Source organism: Pistacia vera, unplaced genomic scaffold (assembly GCF_008641045.1).
Source record: "Pistacia vera cultivar Batoury unplaced genomic scaffold, PisVer_v2 Contig110, whole genome shotgun sequence".
Taxonomy (NCBI): Eukaryota; Viridiplantae; Streptophyta; class Magnoliopsida; order Sapindales; family Anacardiaceae; genus Pistacia; species Pistacia vera.
This window is the reverse complement of record NW_022195138.1, coordinates 116,755-135,910: the sequence shown is the minus strand read 5'-3', so window position 1 is coordinate 135,910 and position 19,156 is coordinate 116,755. Positions and strand designations below refer to the sequence as shown.

General features: G+C 34.2%; 2 protein-coding genes across 3 annotated transcripts; one reads left to right on the top strand and one right to left on the bottom strand.

Annotated features, from left to right (window-relative positions):
* Positions 1–3,228: 3,228 nt before the first annotated feature.
* Positions 3,229–6,771, top strand: LOC116139492 (S-formylglutathione hydrolase). Its single transcript, XM_031425154.1, has 7 exons — positions 3,229–3,439; positions 4,142–4,259; positions 4,968–5,015; positions 5,578–5,774; positions 6,016–6,114; positions 6,188–6,253; positions 6,466–6,771. Exons 1-7 carry the CDS (start codon positions 3,293–3,295, stop codon positions 6,643–6,645), a joined length of 855 nt encoding a protein of 284 aa, XP_031281014.1. The 5' UTR covers positions 3,229–3,292; the 3' UTR covers positions 6,646–6,771.
* Positions 6,772–7,357: 586 nt separating this feature from the next.
* Positions 7,358–18,936, bottom strand: LOC116139427 (chromatin-remodeling ATPase INO80). 2 transcript variants are annotated; one of them, XM_031425105.1, is made up of 23 exons: positions 18,601–18,936; positions 18,257–18,344; positions 17,657–18,029; positions 17,041–17,467; positions 16,723–16,923; positions 16,486–16,596; positions 15,609–16,036; positions 15,377–15,485; positions 15,215–15,295; positions 14,970–15,142; positions 14,377–14,502; positions 14,000–14,161; positions 13,846–13,903; positions 12,698–12,928; positions 12,400–12,546; positions 11,505–12,065; positions 11,170–11,427; positions 10,966–11,073; positions 10,120–10,214; positions 9,875–10,031; positions 9,107–9,304; positions 8,779–8,934; positions 7,358–7,951 (listed from the first exon to the last, which is right to left on the bottom strand). In XM_031425105.1, exons 1-23 carry the CDS (start codon positions 18,661–18,663, stop codon positions 7,688–7,690), a joined length of 4,575 nt encoding a protein of 1,524 aa, XP_031280965.1. In that variant the 5' UTR covers positions 18,664–18,936; the 3' UTR covers positions 7,358–7,687. The 2 variants fall into 2 exon arrangements, with proteins under 2 accessions (XP_031280965.1, XP_031280967.1); XM_031425107.1 differs by lacking the exon at positions 18,257–18,344 and having other exon boundaries at positions 18,601–18,935.
* Between the last annotated feature and the right edge of the window lie 220 nt (positions 18,937–19,156).

Genomic DNA, 19,156 nt, shown 5'->3' with positions numbered 1-19,156 from the left:
TAAATTATATTAGTGCCGAATGCCGATAGCGGTAGTGAGTTACGGCATTAAATGATACGGTTGAGTAATAAAGAGGTGCCAACTCTCTCAACGGTCATTAATATTTGGACGACTCTCTTATCTTCCACCCAACATTATCACTCTTCTATTATTATATCACACTACTTCTACTTTGTCCTATCATTTAATGTGTATTTATTAAATTAATTTACATATCAATTTATATAATAATATCTCTAAACAACTCTTTATATAATTTTAAAGAGTCTATTTATAAAAACAAAACTCCAACAAAATTTTTATTCTTTAAATATAACTTAAAAGAATGAGTTTGGTTCTCCACATCTAACGAGTTAAATTTCACTCTCTATCCTAATTTTAATTAATGTTTTACTAATGTTCCAAAAATCGGACCGAACAAGCCGGTCGGACTAGGAACCGACAGTCTCTTTGATCCGGTTGAGGTTCCAAGGAGGCATTTTCTATATTTCAAACATATAGGGGTTAATTTGTAATTTTCTAGAGGTATTTTTTTAATATTTCAAAACTTTAGGGACTAATTAATTTTTTGGGAATTTTTTGAAATATATTAAATTTTTTTTTAGGGTATTTTATAATATATAAAATTTAAAGGACTAATTTGCAGAATTTAAAAAAAAATTGGAAAGCTTACGTCGTCGGTCTAACCGATCGAACCAGTAAAACCATGAACCAGACCCTTAATCGGGTCAAGGCCCGGTTCAGTTTTCAGAACATTAAAATTACAAGTTTCTATGCAATTTATTTATTAATTATCTCTTCCATTAAGTCTCTTTCTTGAAAATAAACTATTTTCATTAAATTTAAAGAGTTCATTGGATTTGTATAAAAAATTTGTTCTTTATGTTAAGAAATTAATAAAATGATCTTTATTTATATGAAAAATATTTTTTAAAACAAAGAGAACCATTGGAAATGTTCTAAAAGACTTTATAGTAGTATTTTTATTATATTATCGAAATTTCTCGGATTAAAATGTTTTGCCATAATTTTATGAAGATTATCTATTTGAGTTATAAGATATCCTTTTAGTTTAATTAATTATATCCAATCATATTTAAATATAATGGTAATTATATTAATATCAAAAAGTCATAATTAAAGAATTACCAATTATATATAATATGCATGTCTTTTATTTTATTTTAATTGCTCATCGATTCTTTGATGTTATTTGATGGAATTTTCTTAGGATATTAAACTCTTATTATTTGTGAATAAAGATTATTAATATGGGTATGAGATTAGTAATGTGAAGGGTATATTTTATGTTAATTATTAGTGTTATTTTTCATATATCATACTTTAATTTTATCAATATTAATATTGTATGTCATATCATGTTTGATTAAAGACAAGAACTATGGAGTTATAAATAAGATAGTACTATATATTGAGGTATAATAAAATTAAGAGGTGTTAAATTAATTGGTGATAAATAAGCAAACAGCAACGAGTGTGAACTTCAAGTCTTGGTGGTGCAAATAAATGAAGAGGTAGAGCTGACAGAAGGATATATAGAAATTATTTTGGACCCTTCACATCTTTATTGAATTGAAAAGGTAAGGTAGGTCAACATTACTTGTATATCTAACAAGAGTAGCCCTTATTATTTTTAGATTCCATTATAAAGCCCGGCATCATATGATATACAATGTATCCAAGAGTGATGTGTTTAATATTATTGATTAAAGGTAAAATATTTTTATGCCAAAATACAAATATTTAATTAACAATAATTTTGAATATATTATTGCACAAAGATAATATGGGTGACAACTTTCACAAAGATATGCAGGCTCCACAGATCAATGGCCTAAAATGAAACAACAAGAGTAAGTATTCTTGCTTACGATATGGTGGTATTAAAGCATCCAAAGAGCCTATTGGGCCATTTGAGGGATCAATAAGTGTAAAAGTCAATTTTCTTAAAAACCAAGAGAGAAATAATTTTCAAACTCCTATCTTTCACAAATATGGGCATTAAAATGACAATTTTACTGGATATTACAACACCAATATTTTGTATCTAAGTTCACAATGCACGCTTTACCAAAAGACTTGCACATATCTCCTTTGTAATTTGACCTTTTCAATTTTGTTATGGAAGTTTCTCCTTCATTTCAAACATGATCTATGATCAACTAAAGTAAATTATAGTAGCACATTTCATCAAATGCATGTTTAGTCCAATGTATATATAGCGAGGTAATTGACTCCAAAACGGTGGTGAAGTCTTGATAGTTTGTTGCCTCCCACGATAACTTTCTTAATTTTATAGATATGCATTGACATAATCTTTTTGTTGCATATGGCTCTATATATCTCTCTCACTATCGCTCTCCCATCCACTCTACCAATGTGTTGCCCCAAAATCGTAGATACATGTTCATTTTGTAGAGTACTCCACCTTACAGATTGCCATTACCAATGGTGAAATCCTTTTATTGACATCAAATACTAACAGTTGCACTCCTCCAAAAGAGCCTTTAAGGTGGCACACATCAACACCAGTGAAACTTTTACCACCTTTCTAAAATATTATTTTTTGTGCTTAAAAAAAAAAAAAAAAAAAAAAAGGCTTGAAATTTTGAATTCATAACCAAGTTAGTATCATATGCTAGTATACAACTCAAGTTTTTTTAATTTGTTTCAAGGCATTCTTCTGAATCATGCTACAACTACTTTCATTGTCTAAAAAAAATGATTTCCAATTTTTAATCTTGTATATTCATGATTGCTATGAATAACTTAAAACACATAACAAACCTATTTATATTAGGCCAATCCTAATTCTATGAGAACAAATAATTATAAAATAGGAAAACTTAAATGATTCCTAATAAAATTTCGGGAAAACAATTTAATTCCTAATATGAACCCCTAAATAAATAAGAAAGGAAAACAAAATCAAATCCTCAGTAACCATTAGAATGGGATGCCTTCTTTACAAATAAAAAATAAAAATTTTATATATTGTCTTTTCCTTATCATAAAACAAAAACTTAGTTTCAAATCAATATTTTTATCATAATTGACATATTTTAAATCTTCAATTAAAAATAAAATCATTATAAAATAAGGATTACACCATACAGATTGCGCAAGTAAATTGCAAGAATTATCAAACAACACGTATGGTCTTAAAGTTAATCACATAAAATGATGTGACACTCCTACTTCTTTCCACTCACTGCAAATACCAAAAGGCCATTTAGGTTCGCTTCAACTCACACTCAGAAAGAAGAAGAAGATGGAGACAAAGCCTACAGAGATCAGCAGCTCTAAGATGTTCGGTGGCTTCAACAAAAGATTTAAACATTTCAGCCCAACACTCGGCTGTTCCATGACTTTCCACATCTTTTTCCCCCCTTCTGCTTCTCCTTCCCACAAATTCCCCGTAATTTTTTTCTACTTTTCTGTTAATCTCATGCATGCACACTTACCCATTTTATTTTTTACATAAATCTTGAATCTGCAATATGAAATGTTTGATCTTGGCTCTTGTTTCCTTTAAAATCGACTAGGGTTTTACTGTTCTCACATGGGTTTTATTGTTTTTGTGAAAATGTATAATATTTTTATATCCCTTAATTCATATTCGGATGAAGTATTTCAATGAATAGTTTGGGCTTAATCTTCCTGTGTTTTTTTTTTTTTTTTGTTTTTTTTTTTTTTTTTATTTCAGAAATTTATGAACTTGATATCTCTGAAGTGTCAATTATTGATGATCAATGCTATGATCTATTTGTGGTTATCAAATAAATTCTCTTTTGGGGAATTTTTCGTATGGATTGTGATAGATTCACCATTTTTAGTTGTACAGTTTCTGTATTCTTAAGAGTTACCGTGTTTTTTGTCTATTTTGGAAATTTGGTCTATATATATATATATATATGAGGTGTATATGGTTAAGTGAGAACGCTCTTGTTACAGGTTCAGAGAGAAGGATGATAAAATGTGTTAATTTATTTGGATTTGTTTATATTTTTAGTAGATTAGAAAATGATAATATTCTTGATTTTATGCATGGACGCACATTCTGGTGTGTTGGTTTTTATGATAATTATAGTCTAATCCTATTGCTTTCATTATTTATTAGGTACTTTACTGGCTCTCAGGGCTTACCTGCACGGATGAGAACTTTATTATTAAGTCAGGAGCTCAGCGTGCTGCTTCGGCTGATGGTGTTACTCTAGTTGCCCCTGATACATCTCCAAGTCAGTCCTCACTCCTTAATTCTTGTACTTTTTAAGAGCAATTCCACTGCTACTCACTTTGATTATCCATTTGGAGATTCCTAGTTTGGTTGCATTTCAATTCTTAGTTTTGCTTCATGCCAATTTGTGATGTGGGTCAGATTTAGCTTGGTTGTGATCTATTTAAAGATCAAAGTGAGAATACCCAAATGCTGTCCACGTATTCTGCCCATTAAAAAGTATGACTATATTCAAATATTATAACGTCCACAGCATATTTCATAACTTTTTCCACTTTTAAACTATTGTCTTTTTTGAGCAAGAATGGAGCTTTATGGTTTTTGTTTGGTTTTAATGTAACTTAACCATACTTTATATAGGCTTTAAACTCCCTCATTCTGTTCTCCAGCTGAGTATCCTTTGAACGACAAGAAAACCATGTAAAGCCTCTAAATTTCTTTGTTATCAGTATATACCACTTGACCAAGATACCTCAAAATTTTGATCCTCTGGTTATCCCCAAAAAAGAATATAATAATAATAAATAAAATATAGTAAAATAAAAGATTATAACATCTTTGTTAGGATGCTGACTTCCACACTTATATAACATCAGCATGAACATCATTATTTAATGTAGCTAACTCAGCTTAATTTCTCTTCTTCTTATGATTGTTTGTGTCATTTCTCATTGGTATTGACTTAATATGATTATTGATTGTTTTGCAGGAGGCCTAAATGTGGAAGGAGAGGCAGATAGCTGGGATTTTGGTGTAGGTATGCATTATGGGGCTGTTAAACCTTATTCTTTTTGACTTTATATTAATGCATACCTAGGGTTTTATGGTCTTAACTGTATCAATTTGAACAGAATGGTTTGATTTATATGCGAATACTGTATCTCAACTTGCAGTACTAAGAAATGTAGCGTGGTTCATCATTTTGATTTGCAATATCTACAACCCTAATATGAAATTAACCTTTCTTTACCCTGCTTCAATTGCATGCTGTTATAAGTTGGACTTATTATATTCTTTTCAGCTACAAACTCTTAGAGAATAAAAGAAAGAAAGAATACAAAAGGTTTGAAGGAGCATGGTGTTGGTTCCTGCTTGTGCGCACGCATGAGAGGAACACGTGAAGCACCATGATTTCTTCCACCAAAATTTTACAATGAACTTACCTTATACACTAATTCCTGTTTACTCTTCCATTTAATCAATCATGCATGTTAATTCTTGTTTACATGGCCAAACTATTAGCTAGGAGATCAACTGGGAATTGAACTGAGCTTCTTCTCTCTCTCTTTTTTTTTTTTTTTTTTTTTTTCTTCAAATAGGTGCTGGATTTTATCTTAATGCTACACAGGAGAAGTGGAAAAACTGGTGTATGTATGACTATGTTGTCAAGGAGTTGCCCAAACTCCTGAGTGAAAATTTTTCACAGCTTGATACATCCAAGGCGTCTATATCTGGTCACTCTATGGGTGGGCATGGTGCTCTAACGATCTATCTGAAAAACCTTGACAAGTATAAGGTTGTTGAACCTGATATTTTCTTCGTATGACCTTGAAGTTTTATCACCATACAGTAGCTCTGCAATTCTTGATTCGTTTATTTTTGGAATCACAATGCTGGATGAAAAAGTAGATTATTCTAATTTTCCACTTTAGTTTTCATTTGGATGGACTGTAATTAATAGTTTATCATTCAGAGATAAAACTTATATGTTACTTTGGCTCTCAATTTACTTGTTTCTGTTTATTGATGTTTTTCAGTCAGTGTCTGCCTTTGCACCAATTGCCAATCCTATAAACTGTCCCTGGGGCCAGAAGGCATTCACAAATTATCTAGGTAGCAACAAAGCTGAGTGGGAGGTAAGGTTCTGAGTGATTTGAAAATTGTACTTTTTGCATTACTTGTGGTGTCAATGAAAATTCGAAAATGCAGGAATATGATGCCACTTCCCTTATTTCAAAGTACAAAAATGTGTCTGCTACCATTTTGATTGATCAGGTAAGACTGCAATGTCTTCCATTTTAAAGTTCACAAGGCATGATATGAAAGGTTGTCTGTTTGAAACTTGTATTGATAGCCTCAAATCTTGATTATCCTTAGTTTTGCAATGCTCTTCAGATACGGTATCTTCTCGCCTGTGTTTCCTCCTGGCTTTCGTATAACTTGTGTCTTGTGGTCTTCTAATCTATTAATGGGGTTGTGCTGTGCAGGGAGAGGATGACAAATTTGTGCAGGAGCAGCTACTGCCACACAAGTTCGAGGAGGCATGCAGGAGTGCTAATGTTCCGCTTTTATTGCGATTACAGCCTGGTTATGATCACTCATACTTTTTCATTTCCACATTCATTGATGATCACATCCGCCATCACGCTCAAGCTCTCAATCTGTAACTGTAACTGCTTTTTGCTCCAATAAACAGAGTGGTCTTTGAGATAATATTATTATGTTTTCATGTTAAGAACCAGATTCCTCTGACTTGGTACCAAGAGAAACTAAATACTAATGTGTTTGGCACGCGTGAAATTATTATTTCATTACATTATATAATGTTATAATAAATTATTTCTATATGGATTATGTTGTATCTAATTATTTTCCTCTTAACAAAAAACTGGTTATTGAAAATTATTTAACTAATAAATTCAAAACTTGAATGGGCTAGTATTGTATTGCTCGATAGAAATCAAAACGACGGTGAAACACTGATCAATGCTGATTAATACTTAATACAGTGTTTTGTTATCAAATATTGCAGTTTACTTAACCAGTCATAAACACTAATACTTTGTTTTTTAATATTCCTATCATAATGTATGGTTCAGGTTCAGGCTCAGGTTCTTTGTTGATGTAACCATAGTTCCTGTTAAACACATTATAGAATAGAAGACCACCATTAACTTGTAACATGCCATGCCATGACAACACTAATTTACGGTGGCTCAAATAATTCAAAATAATAAAAGGTCACAGGCAAATCTTCCAAAGGACCCTACCAAATGTTTAGATTTCATAGAATGCTATAAATTTATCTCATCAAATACACATATTTTCTAAGAAAAGTTACCACCCAGCCCACACCATCTTATTATTTGGTAATGGCAATGGGTTGTACATTACAACATCTAAAATTTATATTTAAAAGTACAGCCAAATGTAGGAGTAAACCTATCTATACATTCTAATGCCATATCGAGCAAATCCAAAAACAATATGTTATTTATATTTACACATTACTATACACTGCTCATTTACTCCCTTCATTCTGCTCCACAAGTCTTTGCTACAACACAGCAGCTTCAAAAAAAAAAAAATTACTTTTCGGCCAGCTAACTGATAGCTTTTGATCAATTGGATTGAAGCTTCTTTATCCACTATGGTATAACAGGTTATTGTGTTATCATACTTTAAAATATTTGATTCAGCTACTCCTCGTCAACCACCAGAACCAAACTCATGCATAGGTTGATACTGGGTCTGCTCTGGAACTATGGAGGGTGTGGCAGTGAAAGCTGGTTCGAGACTTTCATTCACACTCTTCTTAGGTCTCTTTACCCTCTTTGACCTCTGCGATTGTGGATCTGTATTTTGAAAAGGATCATCCAACTCATAGTTAACCAATGTAGAGTTAGAGTTAGCTTCGTTCATCTTTTGAGCGTTCCTTGACTTTGGAGTTTGCTTGTTAGATGCAGCTTTCCTCTGAACAAAGACATCTTTCGTTTTAAAAGAAATACAAAAAGACAACTTAACAGTAACACAATTTTCTCACAGCAATTAACATTTATTCTTAATAGCTTTTGAACCAAGTTCCGTTTTACAATTCAGGTTTTATTGTAATAGGAGATCATTAAGAAGTCATAAAATTTATAGTCCTGGTTTTTAATTGAAAATATTCTGAATTTCATTTAATTGGTGTAATCACCACACAACCACCCCTGAAAAATTAGACTAAAAACATAATCCGGACACTACTGCTCCCCAAATAAATAAAATGAAAACTTTCAGTAATATCAAAAAGTAGCCAACCCAACATAGAGAACTAAGAAACATCATTGCAGGTAACCGTTGATGTTATCACAACTTATCTGCAAACACAACCACCAGCAACTAGACCCAGATCCAATAGGAATTATATTTTACTCAGGATACTAGAGAATTCTTCCGATTTAAACATATCCGTCAAAATCATTGTATTTAATAGTGATGTGTCTAGATTGCTCTTGCTGTGTTCCTGATTAAGCTGAACATGATATCTGTAGGTTGTCAGCAACCTTGAGCAGTTAGCCGAGCGATCATGCTAGTGATTTTCTCACAAAAGGTCTAAGATTCAATTCTTTAGGGCCACCAATCTGGCAATAAACAAGAAGTTTCTTGCTTCCCAAAGACATTTGGCTTCAGTAGGAGCCCAAGTTCAAACTCGAATTTTCTAAGGCAGGTTTGGGTAACCCTTAAAAAGTAACATACAGTAAAGACTACCAAAAACAATCCTATCAAGATACAAGCATGAAATGTCAAAACCTCCATACCTTTTTGTTACTGGATGTTGCTTTCTCTGGATCTAAAGAAGGCTCCTGTGCCGCACCCTGAGCTCCAGTATTTGTTATATCTTCCCAAGATGCATCACCTTCAGCATCCAACAGTATACCTCTTGTGGGCTGTTTTTTCTTTTGTCTATCCTTCGTCTGAAAGGATATGACTTAAATATAAGTTAATAAATTCTAACAACAATTTGATTTTTCTTTCTATTTTCACATTTATCCTTGTTCTCTTTCTTGAAGAAAGAGGGATGGATTATTATACAAGAGATGAACGGACAGATGAGAAATGAAAAATATCAAAAAATGAAAACTTCACCTGTACTGGAATTTCTTTTAATTTCTGCTCCAACTGGGCATCATCCAGAAGTAAAGACACAACATCCTCGGGAGCCATGATATCTCCCTGGACATGACCACCTGTCATGACAAGTTGTTGCACAGTATTCTTCTGGCTTGCTCTTTGCAGAATCTTCTCTTCAACAGTCTCTTTACAAATAAGGCGGTAGACAGTAACCTACAAGGAAAATACATACAAATTTCAAGTAAAGAAACTCACGGCTACTGTTCAAAACATGAGATTTAAAATACCAATCCTGCCCTTAAGGATTACACATGAGATATAAATTGTATTCCTCTGACATAGCAAATGAAAAAGAATGAAAGCAAAGCTAATAACAGTACTGTATTGCAGATTTAATAACTAAAGAGCTAAATTATATGCCCCAAGTGCAAACATAAGAAGGGAAAAGCCTTATAAGCAAAGATTCTACACATAAGCAAAAAATTTAGTGGCTATCCTTGGCCATTTACCAGAACATTCACATACCATAGCCTTAGTCAAAAGGAAGAGAAAAGATTCAGGAATGAAAGCAAAGCAGGCAGCAAAAATGTATTAGATTTCACATAACAAAAGAGCTAAATTCTGTGTATCCTCCAAGCCCAAACAGAAGAAGGGAAAAGCCTTATATGCAAGGATTCTCCACAAACGCAGAAAAATTAATGGCTATCCTAGGCCATTCATCAGACTATTCTCATGCCACTAGATTCATCAATAGAAAGAGAAAAGAATCAGGCAGGAACTAACATCCTTTGTCTGACCCAACCGGTGAGCTCTGTCCATAGCCTGTAAATCCAAAGTTGGATTCCAATCACTTTCATAAAATATGACAGTGTCAGCAGCAGTCAGGTTAATACCCAGTCCACCAGCTCTGGTACTTAGCAAGAAAACAAAGATATCACTCCTGCAACCAGAAAGACAAAATAACTTATTGAAGTAGCATAGTAGAAGAAGCTTCTCAACAAAATTATCGCATGTAATGAAATCCCTACCTGTGCTGGAAGTCTCTGACCATATCTCGTCGATCCATAATAGTGGAGGATCCATCAAGTCTAAGATACCTATATTTCCTATAGTTCATATAATCCTGAAAATATGAATGAGTCAACACCAGAACAAACTTTCCATGGAAAAAGTCCAAGCATAAGGATTCTCTTTTGAAAGAGTGGCAAATGAAGTATAAATTAAATGTCTGGTAATAGGTAAAGCTGATGTATAATAGGTTTCTTAGGGTTTGACTTGGCCATTATATATATGGGTTGTCTTAATGTGTGCTCTAAGACAACTAGAAAACAAAAAATTTAATATATCAATGCATTGGAAATTGTGTGTGCGTGTGTGTGTGTGTGTGTGTGTGTGTTTTGTACATAAAGTGGATTGAAATAAGCAAAACCATTTTTTTTGGAGTTCACAAAAGTTCCCCCCAATTCCTCTTATTTTCTCCCCTTTTTGTTCTTCTTGTTTTCTCTCCTTTCTTCCCCCCTTTCTCTCTATTTCTCTCATTTTCTACCTACTTGTCCTACATCAAAAGCTTTTGCTTTATTTATTGAAAAACTTATTTTTAATCCATCAGGTTGTACTCAGTCAACTAGACAACTGTACCAAGCATATCAGAAGATGTTAAGAGCTTGAGCTACCACTATGAACAAGCTAAAACCTAATTAAGGGAAAATTATGAGGTCTCAGTTACAGCTGCAAATGCAGGATCATGGAGGCTTTTTAAACCGCACATTACAAAGCTAATAACATAATTCACCAAAAAATATACATAGTAACATAAACTTGCAAAACCCGCCCAAGACACTAATAAATATCATAGCATTAAAAGTAATAAATACCTCAAGAATATTGAGCATTTTTGTCATTTGTGCAAACAAGAGAATGCGGTGGTTTTCTGCTCGCAAACGTTTCAACAATACATCAAGAGTTTGAAGCTTCCCAGAGTCCTATATTGGAAAAAAATTGAAAAAATTCCAATCTCAAGGACACATTACAAGATTATTAGATCATAAAGAGAGAACAAAAGGAAGAAATATTCATACTGTGAGCAACTTTGCAGGATCAAAGCTTTGCATAGGTGGACAAGATCCAAATATCTTGTACGGTAATTCAAGAGCAGGCTGTGTAACAGATAGCTCAGAATCAATTTCTTGAATCAAATGATGTGGACTATCTGGCTTTCTGGGTCCATTAAACTCAGATGTGCGTGCAAACCCAACCAACAACCTCTTGATCCAGGGTTGATTTCTTTCTTCAGTTATCCTGTAAGCAAAATTCCTATTCGAGCATTGGACATTTATCTATCAAGGAAAAAATGACCGTTAATTTAGATACTGCCCCAGGAAAAAGAATGGAAATAGACAATATTTAAACATACCGGGGGAGCTCTAGCACGTGGGATAAATGAATAAGTTGCATGAAGAAGTTTAATGTTTGATAGAAGTCTTTCCTGCTGAGAGACAACTAAATCCTCAAATGGAGCATATCCAGCACCCATAGCAAATTTCCTTCTAAGTAAATTGGTATCCGATCTTGACGGAATCAACAACAAGCGTGTAACGGCTCTTACTTTCCCACTATCCACAAGATCGTTGTTCAGCTTATTATCCATGCTTTCCATGAGTAAGTCTATGATTCCATCCAAAAATTGGCGGTCCCATCTCAAAATAGAAAATAATAGTTTCTCCAGGAAAGAACTATTTGCTATAAACGAAACTTCTGCTGGGGACAAATCCATCAAATGGGTAAAACCAAAAGTCCCACTTTTGACAGGCAATGCATCTGAGCTACTCTCATGAGAATGTACAGATCTATAAACATTTTCTGCTGTGAATATATTAAAACGTTTCTGAAACAATTCGCTGAAGATTCCTCGCCCAACAGATGAGCAAAAAGCTTCAGAACTTTGAAGAATCTCTTGGTGGACTAACTTTGGTATCTGGAGACAGAGAGGATGAAGTCTTAGCAATAAATAACACCAGGAGTTCCCCCAAATAATGGAACTAGGGATAAAACACAAAATTCAAAAATTGTTTTTAACCATCATTATCTCTTCCTCTCCCGCCACACAAAAAAGTTATCCTGCTAGCACCTCAATTTTTTCTTTAAACAACGCGCCCCATCCTGCGGGAGCCCCCCCCCCCCCCCAAAAAAAAAAATGTGTACAAACATGCATTCTTATGCGTAGACACACAAAAGAGAGACTTTAGCCTGAGACAAAAACAGCATTTTCAGCCTAGGGCAATACAGATAAAATGGAACTGACAAAGTACCTTATACTCTATAGGATTCTGACTCCCAGAATAGTGTATATCCTCCAACTCCCCAAATGGAGGAGGTAGAAGGGAATTTGGAATTTCTCCAAAATAAAGATACGAGCTTCCTTCATTCCTTTCAAACAACTCCGGATGATTACAAACCTGCACTCACAAACACAACACTCAATGGTTCAAATAATTACGGAATCAATTCAAACAAAATTCAAATTTCTGAAAGTCAGCACTGCTGATTATGTTAGTCACATATGTGAAGAATAGGCATAAATGAAGGAACCCCAAAAGAATAGCCTACCTTTCTCAATTGAATGACAATATTCATCAAATTCATAATTTTCTTTTCGTTAAGATGACCACGGCTGCCGTCAAACAGCCCAGCGAGAGAAATCTTGTTCTTAATAGCCTGATAAAAAGCTTGTTGCCTAGAACTCAACTTGCAGTTTACTGTAACCTCAGTTTTTGTAGTCAGCTCAGTAATGACATCTTTCTTAACTCTTCGCAGCATAAAGGGTTTTAAAATTGCATGCTGTCAAAATAAAAGAACAAAGATAGGTTCAGAGACACCAATCCCACAAGTTAATGGAACTATCTTCAGTTCCCAAAACCGGGGCAAGGTATTGTATATCTTCACTGGCTAGAAAGAATACTGTTAGATTGAAATAGATGCTATAATTTCTATGGTAAAGATAGGTTCACCAAATAAACCAGCAAGGGAACACAACCATCATAAGTGACGGTTGGAGATGGTACAAGATAAATTCATGTGAACCTCACAACGTTGACCACAGTTGTATATACATATGGGATAAACTTGACAATAATAAATGATCTAATTTCACGATGCAAATAGCTTCACCAAAAAGAACAAATGAGGGAAACAACCATTATAGATAAAGGTTAAAGATGATACAAGAGAAATTTGATGAAGTGCAACCCTGACCAAATGATAAGTGTGTGTATACATATACACATCAGGTGAATGCAATTTAAATGGCCTAAATTACCTTAAACATGTTTATTTGAAGGGTGCACCAATTGTACACATTAGATGTAATATCAACCATAAATATTTATCTGAAATTCAAAAATTAAGTTTCAATTGGTTAAAAATTGTCATTGATCTTGTCCTACATCTAGCATTATATGTATAATATACTACAGCACTAATGATTATGAATATAACATACAAGCCCTTGACACACATGGTGTGAGTCATCTTTTAATTGAGTCTCCCAAACCTGAGAGATGTCTTATGTCACATCTCTACGATACATGGAACTGGAAATAGTAATAAAAATTTTGATAACTGCCAATCATGTAATTATACACTCTGCAACAAAACATTTCTTTATCATAACGCATCATATGAGACAAAAACAAACTACACAGAAATGAAAATTAATTAATCATGCATGAAATAAAATTATCAAGAAAAGCACTCACCAATCTGTTAAGCTGATGCTCATTCAAGGTACCCCCATGCTCTGCATGACTCTCGATTCTGATGGTATAAGATGGAAAATAATTATCAAAAGCTTTCAGTTTTCCCATCAAATTTGTTCAAAGTAAACAGAAAATGAACGTGAGATATACAAACCCTTTAGAAAACCACTCATTAAACTGTTCATGGCTATCAAACAAGGTTGGCATGATGAAATGCAGAAGGGCCCACAATTCTGCCATGTTATTCTGGATAGGTGTGCCAGTCAGAAGCAAACGATTCCGACAATTAAAACTGAGTAGAGTCTTCCACCTTATACTGTCAGGTCAAACATTCAGCTGGTTACAAATGAGAATTAAGGGGTTTACATATATTAAATATATGCAAAACAAAAAACCTGAGGCAGATAATAGCTACATGATAAAAGTATGATACTGCAAAAAAGCTCAACAACAAAAATCTTCAAAAGATACTATACATTTAGTTCGTAAACTCAAGACCCTTGTTTTAAGTTTGAAGAAAAAGATTAAAACCTGTTAGAACTTTTGATGGCCTGGGCTTCATCCAATACCATATATTGCCACTTCACACGACGAAAATACTTCTCATCCGCCACAAGTAGTTGGTAGCTGGTAATGAGAATATGAAATCCAGCTTCTCTGGAGAAAGAGAAAGAAAATTTCAATGTTAAATAAATGCTTATTTTATATACTTACAAAGTGAAAAATAAAAGAAAAAAATTATCTTTCTAACATGCTAACTCGAAGAAGCATCAAGACAATTACTGGAGGCACAAACTCAAAAGTCAGCAGCAGTCTGAAGCTAAAGTTGGATGAAATTGGTCAATAATCTGGGCATCTAAAACATTAAGGTTGATTTTTTATGGCATTAATATTCAATTTTCTTTTAATACACTCACATGAAAAGATTTTATTTTTCACTAGTTCAAAGTTGACTTTCTTTCAGAACTGTCTACATCCAAAAAAAAAATGCCAGTACATGTTTAAGGAGCATTACTTAGATTTAATACACTTGACATGTATATGGAGCTGTATAATAGATGTCTACCGCAATTACTATCATTGTTTTACTATGGAGTAAAGAAAATTATATGGATGTAAGATACCTTCTATAAAGACGCTTTGGATTGATGTTCTTTCTAAGAACTGTTCGCTCTTGAAGTCCACCCCAATATGGAAGAGTTTTCAAGTCAGGGCAAAAACGACTAATTTCATCTGCCCAGTTATTCAAGACAGAAGCAGGAGCAACAACCAAAAAAGGACCCCATATGTTTTTCTCCTGCGTAAAACAGCGAAATGAATCAATGTAAAGACAAATCTACAGATGTGGAAAAACAATTAGAATTATTACCTCAGCCAAATGAGCCAAAAATGCCATAGCTTGGATAGTCTTTCCCAGTCCCATCTCATCAGCAAGAATGCCATTTAAACCCTGATGGCCAACCAGGGACATTTTATGTTAGCAAATATGTAAAAATAAGCTCCTGAATAAGCATTCGTTCAGGGTTACAACCTGCTCATAACAATTAACCAGCCACTGAAGGCCTTTTAACTGGTATTCTTTAAGGGAACCTTTAAACAACTCCGGTGTTTGAACTGTTGATGTTACAGGCATGGTGGAGCTGGATATAGAAGTAAAGAATTTCATTAAGCTTACTTAGGAAAAAAATAAGAAAAAAAATAATAATTGCCCAAAGCATCTCAGCTTTAAATAAAAGAAAAAGGCAAACAAAATAAAAACTTACGGGTTATGTAGATCTATGTTGCTAGATCCTGCAACTGCATCTAATAAAGAAGCATCAGTCTCAGCAGCTTCACGTAACTTTGAACATTCGGTATCAAAAGTACTGGTTAACATTTTCTGCTTAGAGACGGCAGTTTGAGCAGCTAACATAGCCTCCTTTTTCAGTTCTGCCTCTTCAGGATCCTCTTCTTCAACAACCTCAACATCTGTTGAGCACAAAAGCACTTCTTGGTCATTTGGTTTTTCATCTCCTGCAGGCAGAGCTTCAGAGGGCTGTGAATTCGACTTGTTTTGCATGAAGTGACTGTAAAGTTCTGTTTGCTGAATGAGAAAATTAAGCCTTTGCTGCTGTCGCTTTGCTTCTCGAAGTTCCTGCTCACGCCTCAAAGCTTCTGCAGCTTCTCTTTCCTCCCTTTTTCTCACTTCCGCCTAAAAGGAAAGGGACTAAGTATCACAGAACCTTATGCAAATGTACAGCATGAAGTGCCCAACTTTTTTTTCTTTTATATAAGAAACTAAAAGTTTTGTAGACTGCTCTTTTTACTGTCTCAACATAATTAACAAGTATTGTATTTTTAACATAATTCTTTTACTCATTAGCTTTCGAACTCAGTTCCAGCTTAGAAACCAATAAGCAAATAAACCATGCTTCCCTCAATAACAAACCATCATGAACAATGTCATAGAAATAAACTTTCAGATATTGGCAATGCAGGTTCTAGATTACCAATTAGGCTTAAAATGAACATTGTAAGACATGTTTACTTTAAAAAATTGAACCTTGGTGATGGACACACGAATGAAAATAAGATAACTATGATACATGCATCAAGTAGAACAAATAGCAAGTAAACTTCACAAAGAAAACAGAAAGATACCATCTCCTTATCAACCCGCTTCCAAAACATTAGCATGTCTCTAGCCAATTTCCTTGTGCGAATTGCAGCACTCCTCATCAACTTGAGAGATCTACTCACTTTCATTTTAACCTATTATTAAAATCAATTGATCTAAAGCATCAGGATATATTACGAGAAAGATCAAAAGAACTCATCAACAAGTTGACATGAAAAAATACAAGTACCACTATAACTACTACATATCATTATACATGCCTCTCTTTGACAGTTCTCAGAGAACCTCTTGGCATCAATTAATTGCTTCCGGTGGAAAGTAGTAAAAACCCTATGATGCTTTGGTATGTCTCTTCTAACAATGTTAACCCAAACTTTTCCAATCTTTTCCATTTCTTCCCTCTCAATCACAGAAGGGTCTTTCTTTACCTTTGGCTTTTTAGGGAGAGCACGTTCAATAATCTGCAATAAAAACTAAAGTGAGATTTAAGTAGAGAAAAAAGCCATCACCAGACACCTATGAAAACAAAAAGAAGAGCTATTAACATCAAATGACTGTGATCTAAATAGAAAAAAGACCTCATATGTATCTCCTTTCTCCAGAACCTTCACATAGTAAACCTGCAACACACCACCTTCTGACAGAATAGACCGTTGTATACTTCCAGCTGCCCCCTCTGGGATTGAAGAATTATCAATATCAGACACCGTGAGACTGAACTTCTGGGAGTCTGAGGCTGCCAAGCCCTTCAATTTTGCCTGAAGAGATTCATATTGAGGCCGGGCCTCTCCCATCCCACCTCCACTTCTAGGTCCAAATCTTTTATCACTGGCCATCATTGCCACTAAGGACCCCAAATCTAAGGTACCCTTCAAATAAAACTCCTCCACTTGAATATCTGAAAAGCTAGGTAAGTTTAAAGATGCTGCCAGCTTATCATATGTAGGAGGGATCCTGTAAGTGATACCCTCCCCGATATCCAAATAAGCAGGTTCGTACATTACTCTGCAAAGCATAAACATAAATAAATAAATAAGAATACACTACCCCCCCAAAAAAAAAAAAAAAAAATACTAAGTTAGTAATCAATTATATCGTATAACAACACACCATATTTTCTAAATCTAATTTTATGTATTCCCAACTCAAACTACAGCTAAATGATTCAGCACACATGACATATCAGCTACATACTTGGGGGTGAATTCTGCATCATGATAGTTCACAGGCCTTTGAGGACTAGCATCATTGAGCCAATCGGATGTTGTTTCCATTTCATATAATCCTCCTCGCTGTTCACTCCCCAATTTCCTAGATTTTAAACCACCACCTAAATTAGTCTTCGGACTAGGAATCCTCATTCTAGGGAGAACCGGAGTAACAGGGGATTCCTTGAACCTCCTCTTGTACTTCTGGATGTGTTCTCCAAGCATTGATCGATACCTTTCCTCTGTTATGTGTGTTCCATAATATTCGTTATCTTCCTCCTCGTCACTATTGTGAGACCGCTTCTTTATCTTCATTAAGTCAGACATTGTCCCATTACTGTGATTCAACCTTGCTCCACCTATTTAGTAACCAACAAAAATACACAGGCACAATGTACACATGCATAAGTTCACAGCTGTATACCACGACTTCTCTATCACCATTAAAATCAGTAATGCACGTATATTTATCAACTTACAAAAACAGAGAGTAATTTTGTGCAACAAAAGTGAATTCACAAGCACAAAACTCAAACCGCTCTCGTAATTTTATGTGGAAAAAAAAAAAGTTTAAAACAAAGTGTACCTTGGCTACCTCTGCTCTCATCCTGACTACTATTCCCATAATAATCAAAATCATCATCTTGTTGAGGAAGTTTGAAGTTCATCAAAGACTACAAAAAAACCCAAAAACACAAAAATAAAAATAAAAATCCAGAATCAAACTCCATTTTAATCAAAACAAATGAAAACAACTAAGCAAAATTCAACATGCCCAATTCACGCAACCCGACTAAAAAAACACAAAAATTGTTCCAAAACCCTAAAATTAACAAATCCATACTACCTAATGAGAAACAAACGAAAGTGTAATTAAAAGAAAAAAAAAAAAAGGAAAACCCATTTAAGAAGAACTTTTATGTGACAAACCTCAAGATTGAAGAGATTCGGGTAGGGTAACGAGTCCTTCGATTGCTGTCTCCTCTGGTCCATGAAGAGACTGTGAATACAAAAGCCCTAACTCCAGGCTGGTTTTCCAAGAGCATAGAAAAATTGATTTTGTTAAGAAAAAGAACGAAAAAACCCAAACCCTAGGAGAAAATATTTGAAAATGTCGAGACAGAAGACAATGTGGGGTGCCTAGAATAAGATGGGTAGAGCGAGAACCAGGACGCCCGTAGTAGACAGACGCTGTTGGATGATGCATCACCGAACACTAACGTGCGCCGAATAGGTGTCATTTGTTAACGTGTGCTACTGTTTTTTCTTTTTAGACGTCCAAGTGGGGTGGCAGCGCGAAAGAGTGTCAAGCTTTTAATAAGTTGCGGGGTTTTTCCTAACCAAAAATGGTTATATCATAAGAATGGCTCCGTTTGGTACACAATTTTGTATTTTTGGGAAAATTTTTTTGAAAAAAGTTAAAAAAAAGTTGAATTAGCCGGGTATTACGATGTAAGATTTATAAATTATAAAATACTCCCTATGT

Excerpts from the sequence above, each read along its gene's own strand:
- LOC116139492 (XM_031425154.1), top strand. The coding sequence starts at position 3,293 with ATGGAGACAAAGCCTACAGAGATCAGCAGCTCTAAGATGTTCGGTGGC. Across the intron at positions 5,775-6,015 it reads AAAACCTTGACAAGTATAAG|TCAGTGTCTGCCTTTGCACC; the intron begins GTTGTTGAACCT and ends GATGTTTTTCAG. Across the intron at positions 6,115-6,187 it reads GCAACAAAGCTGAGTGGGAG|GAATATGATGCCACTTCCCT; the intron begins GTAAGGTTCTGA and ends TCGAAAATGCAG.
- LOC116139427 (XM_031425105.1), bottom strand. The coding sequence starts at position 18,663 with ATGGACCAGAGGAGACAGCAATCGAAGGACTCGTTACCCTACCCGAAT. Across the intron at positions 15,296-15,376 it reads TGGTTAATTGTTATGAGCAG|GGTTTAAATGGCATTCTTGC; the intron begins GTTGTAACCCTG and ends GTTGGCCATCAG. Across the intron at positions 10,032-10,119 it reads GTCAGAGACTTCCAGCACAG|GAGTGATATCTTTGTTTTCT; the intron begins GTAGGGATTTCA and ends TTCTGGTTGCAG.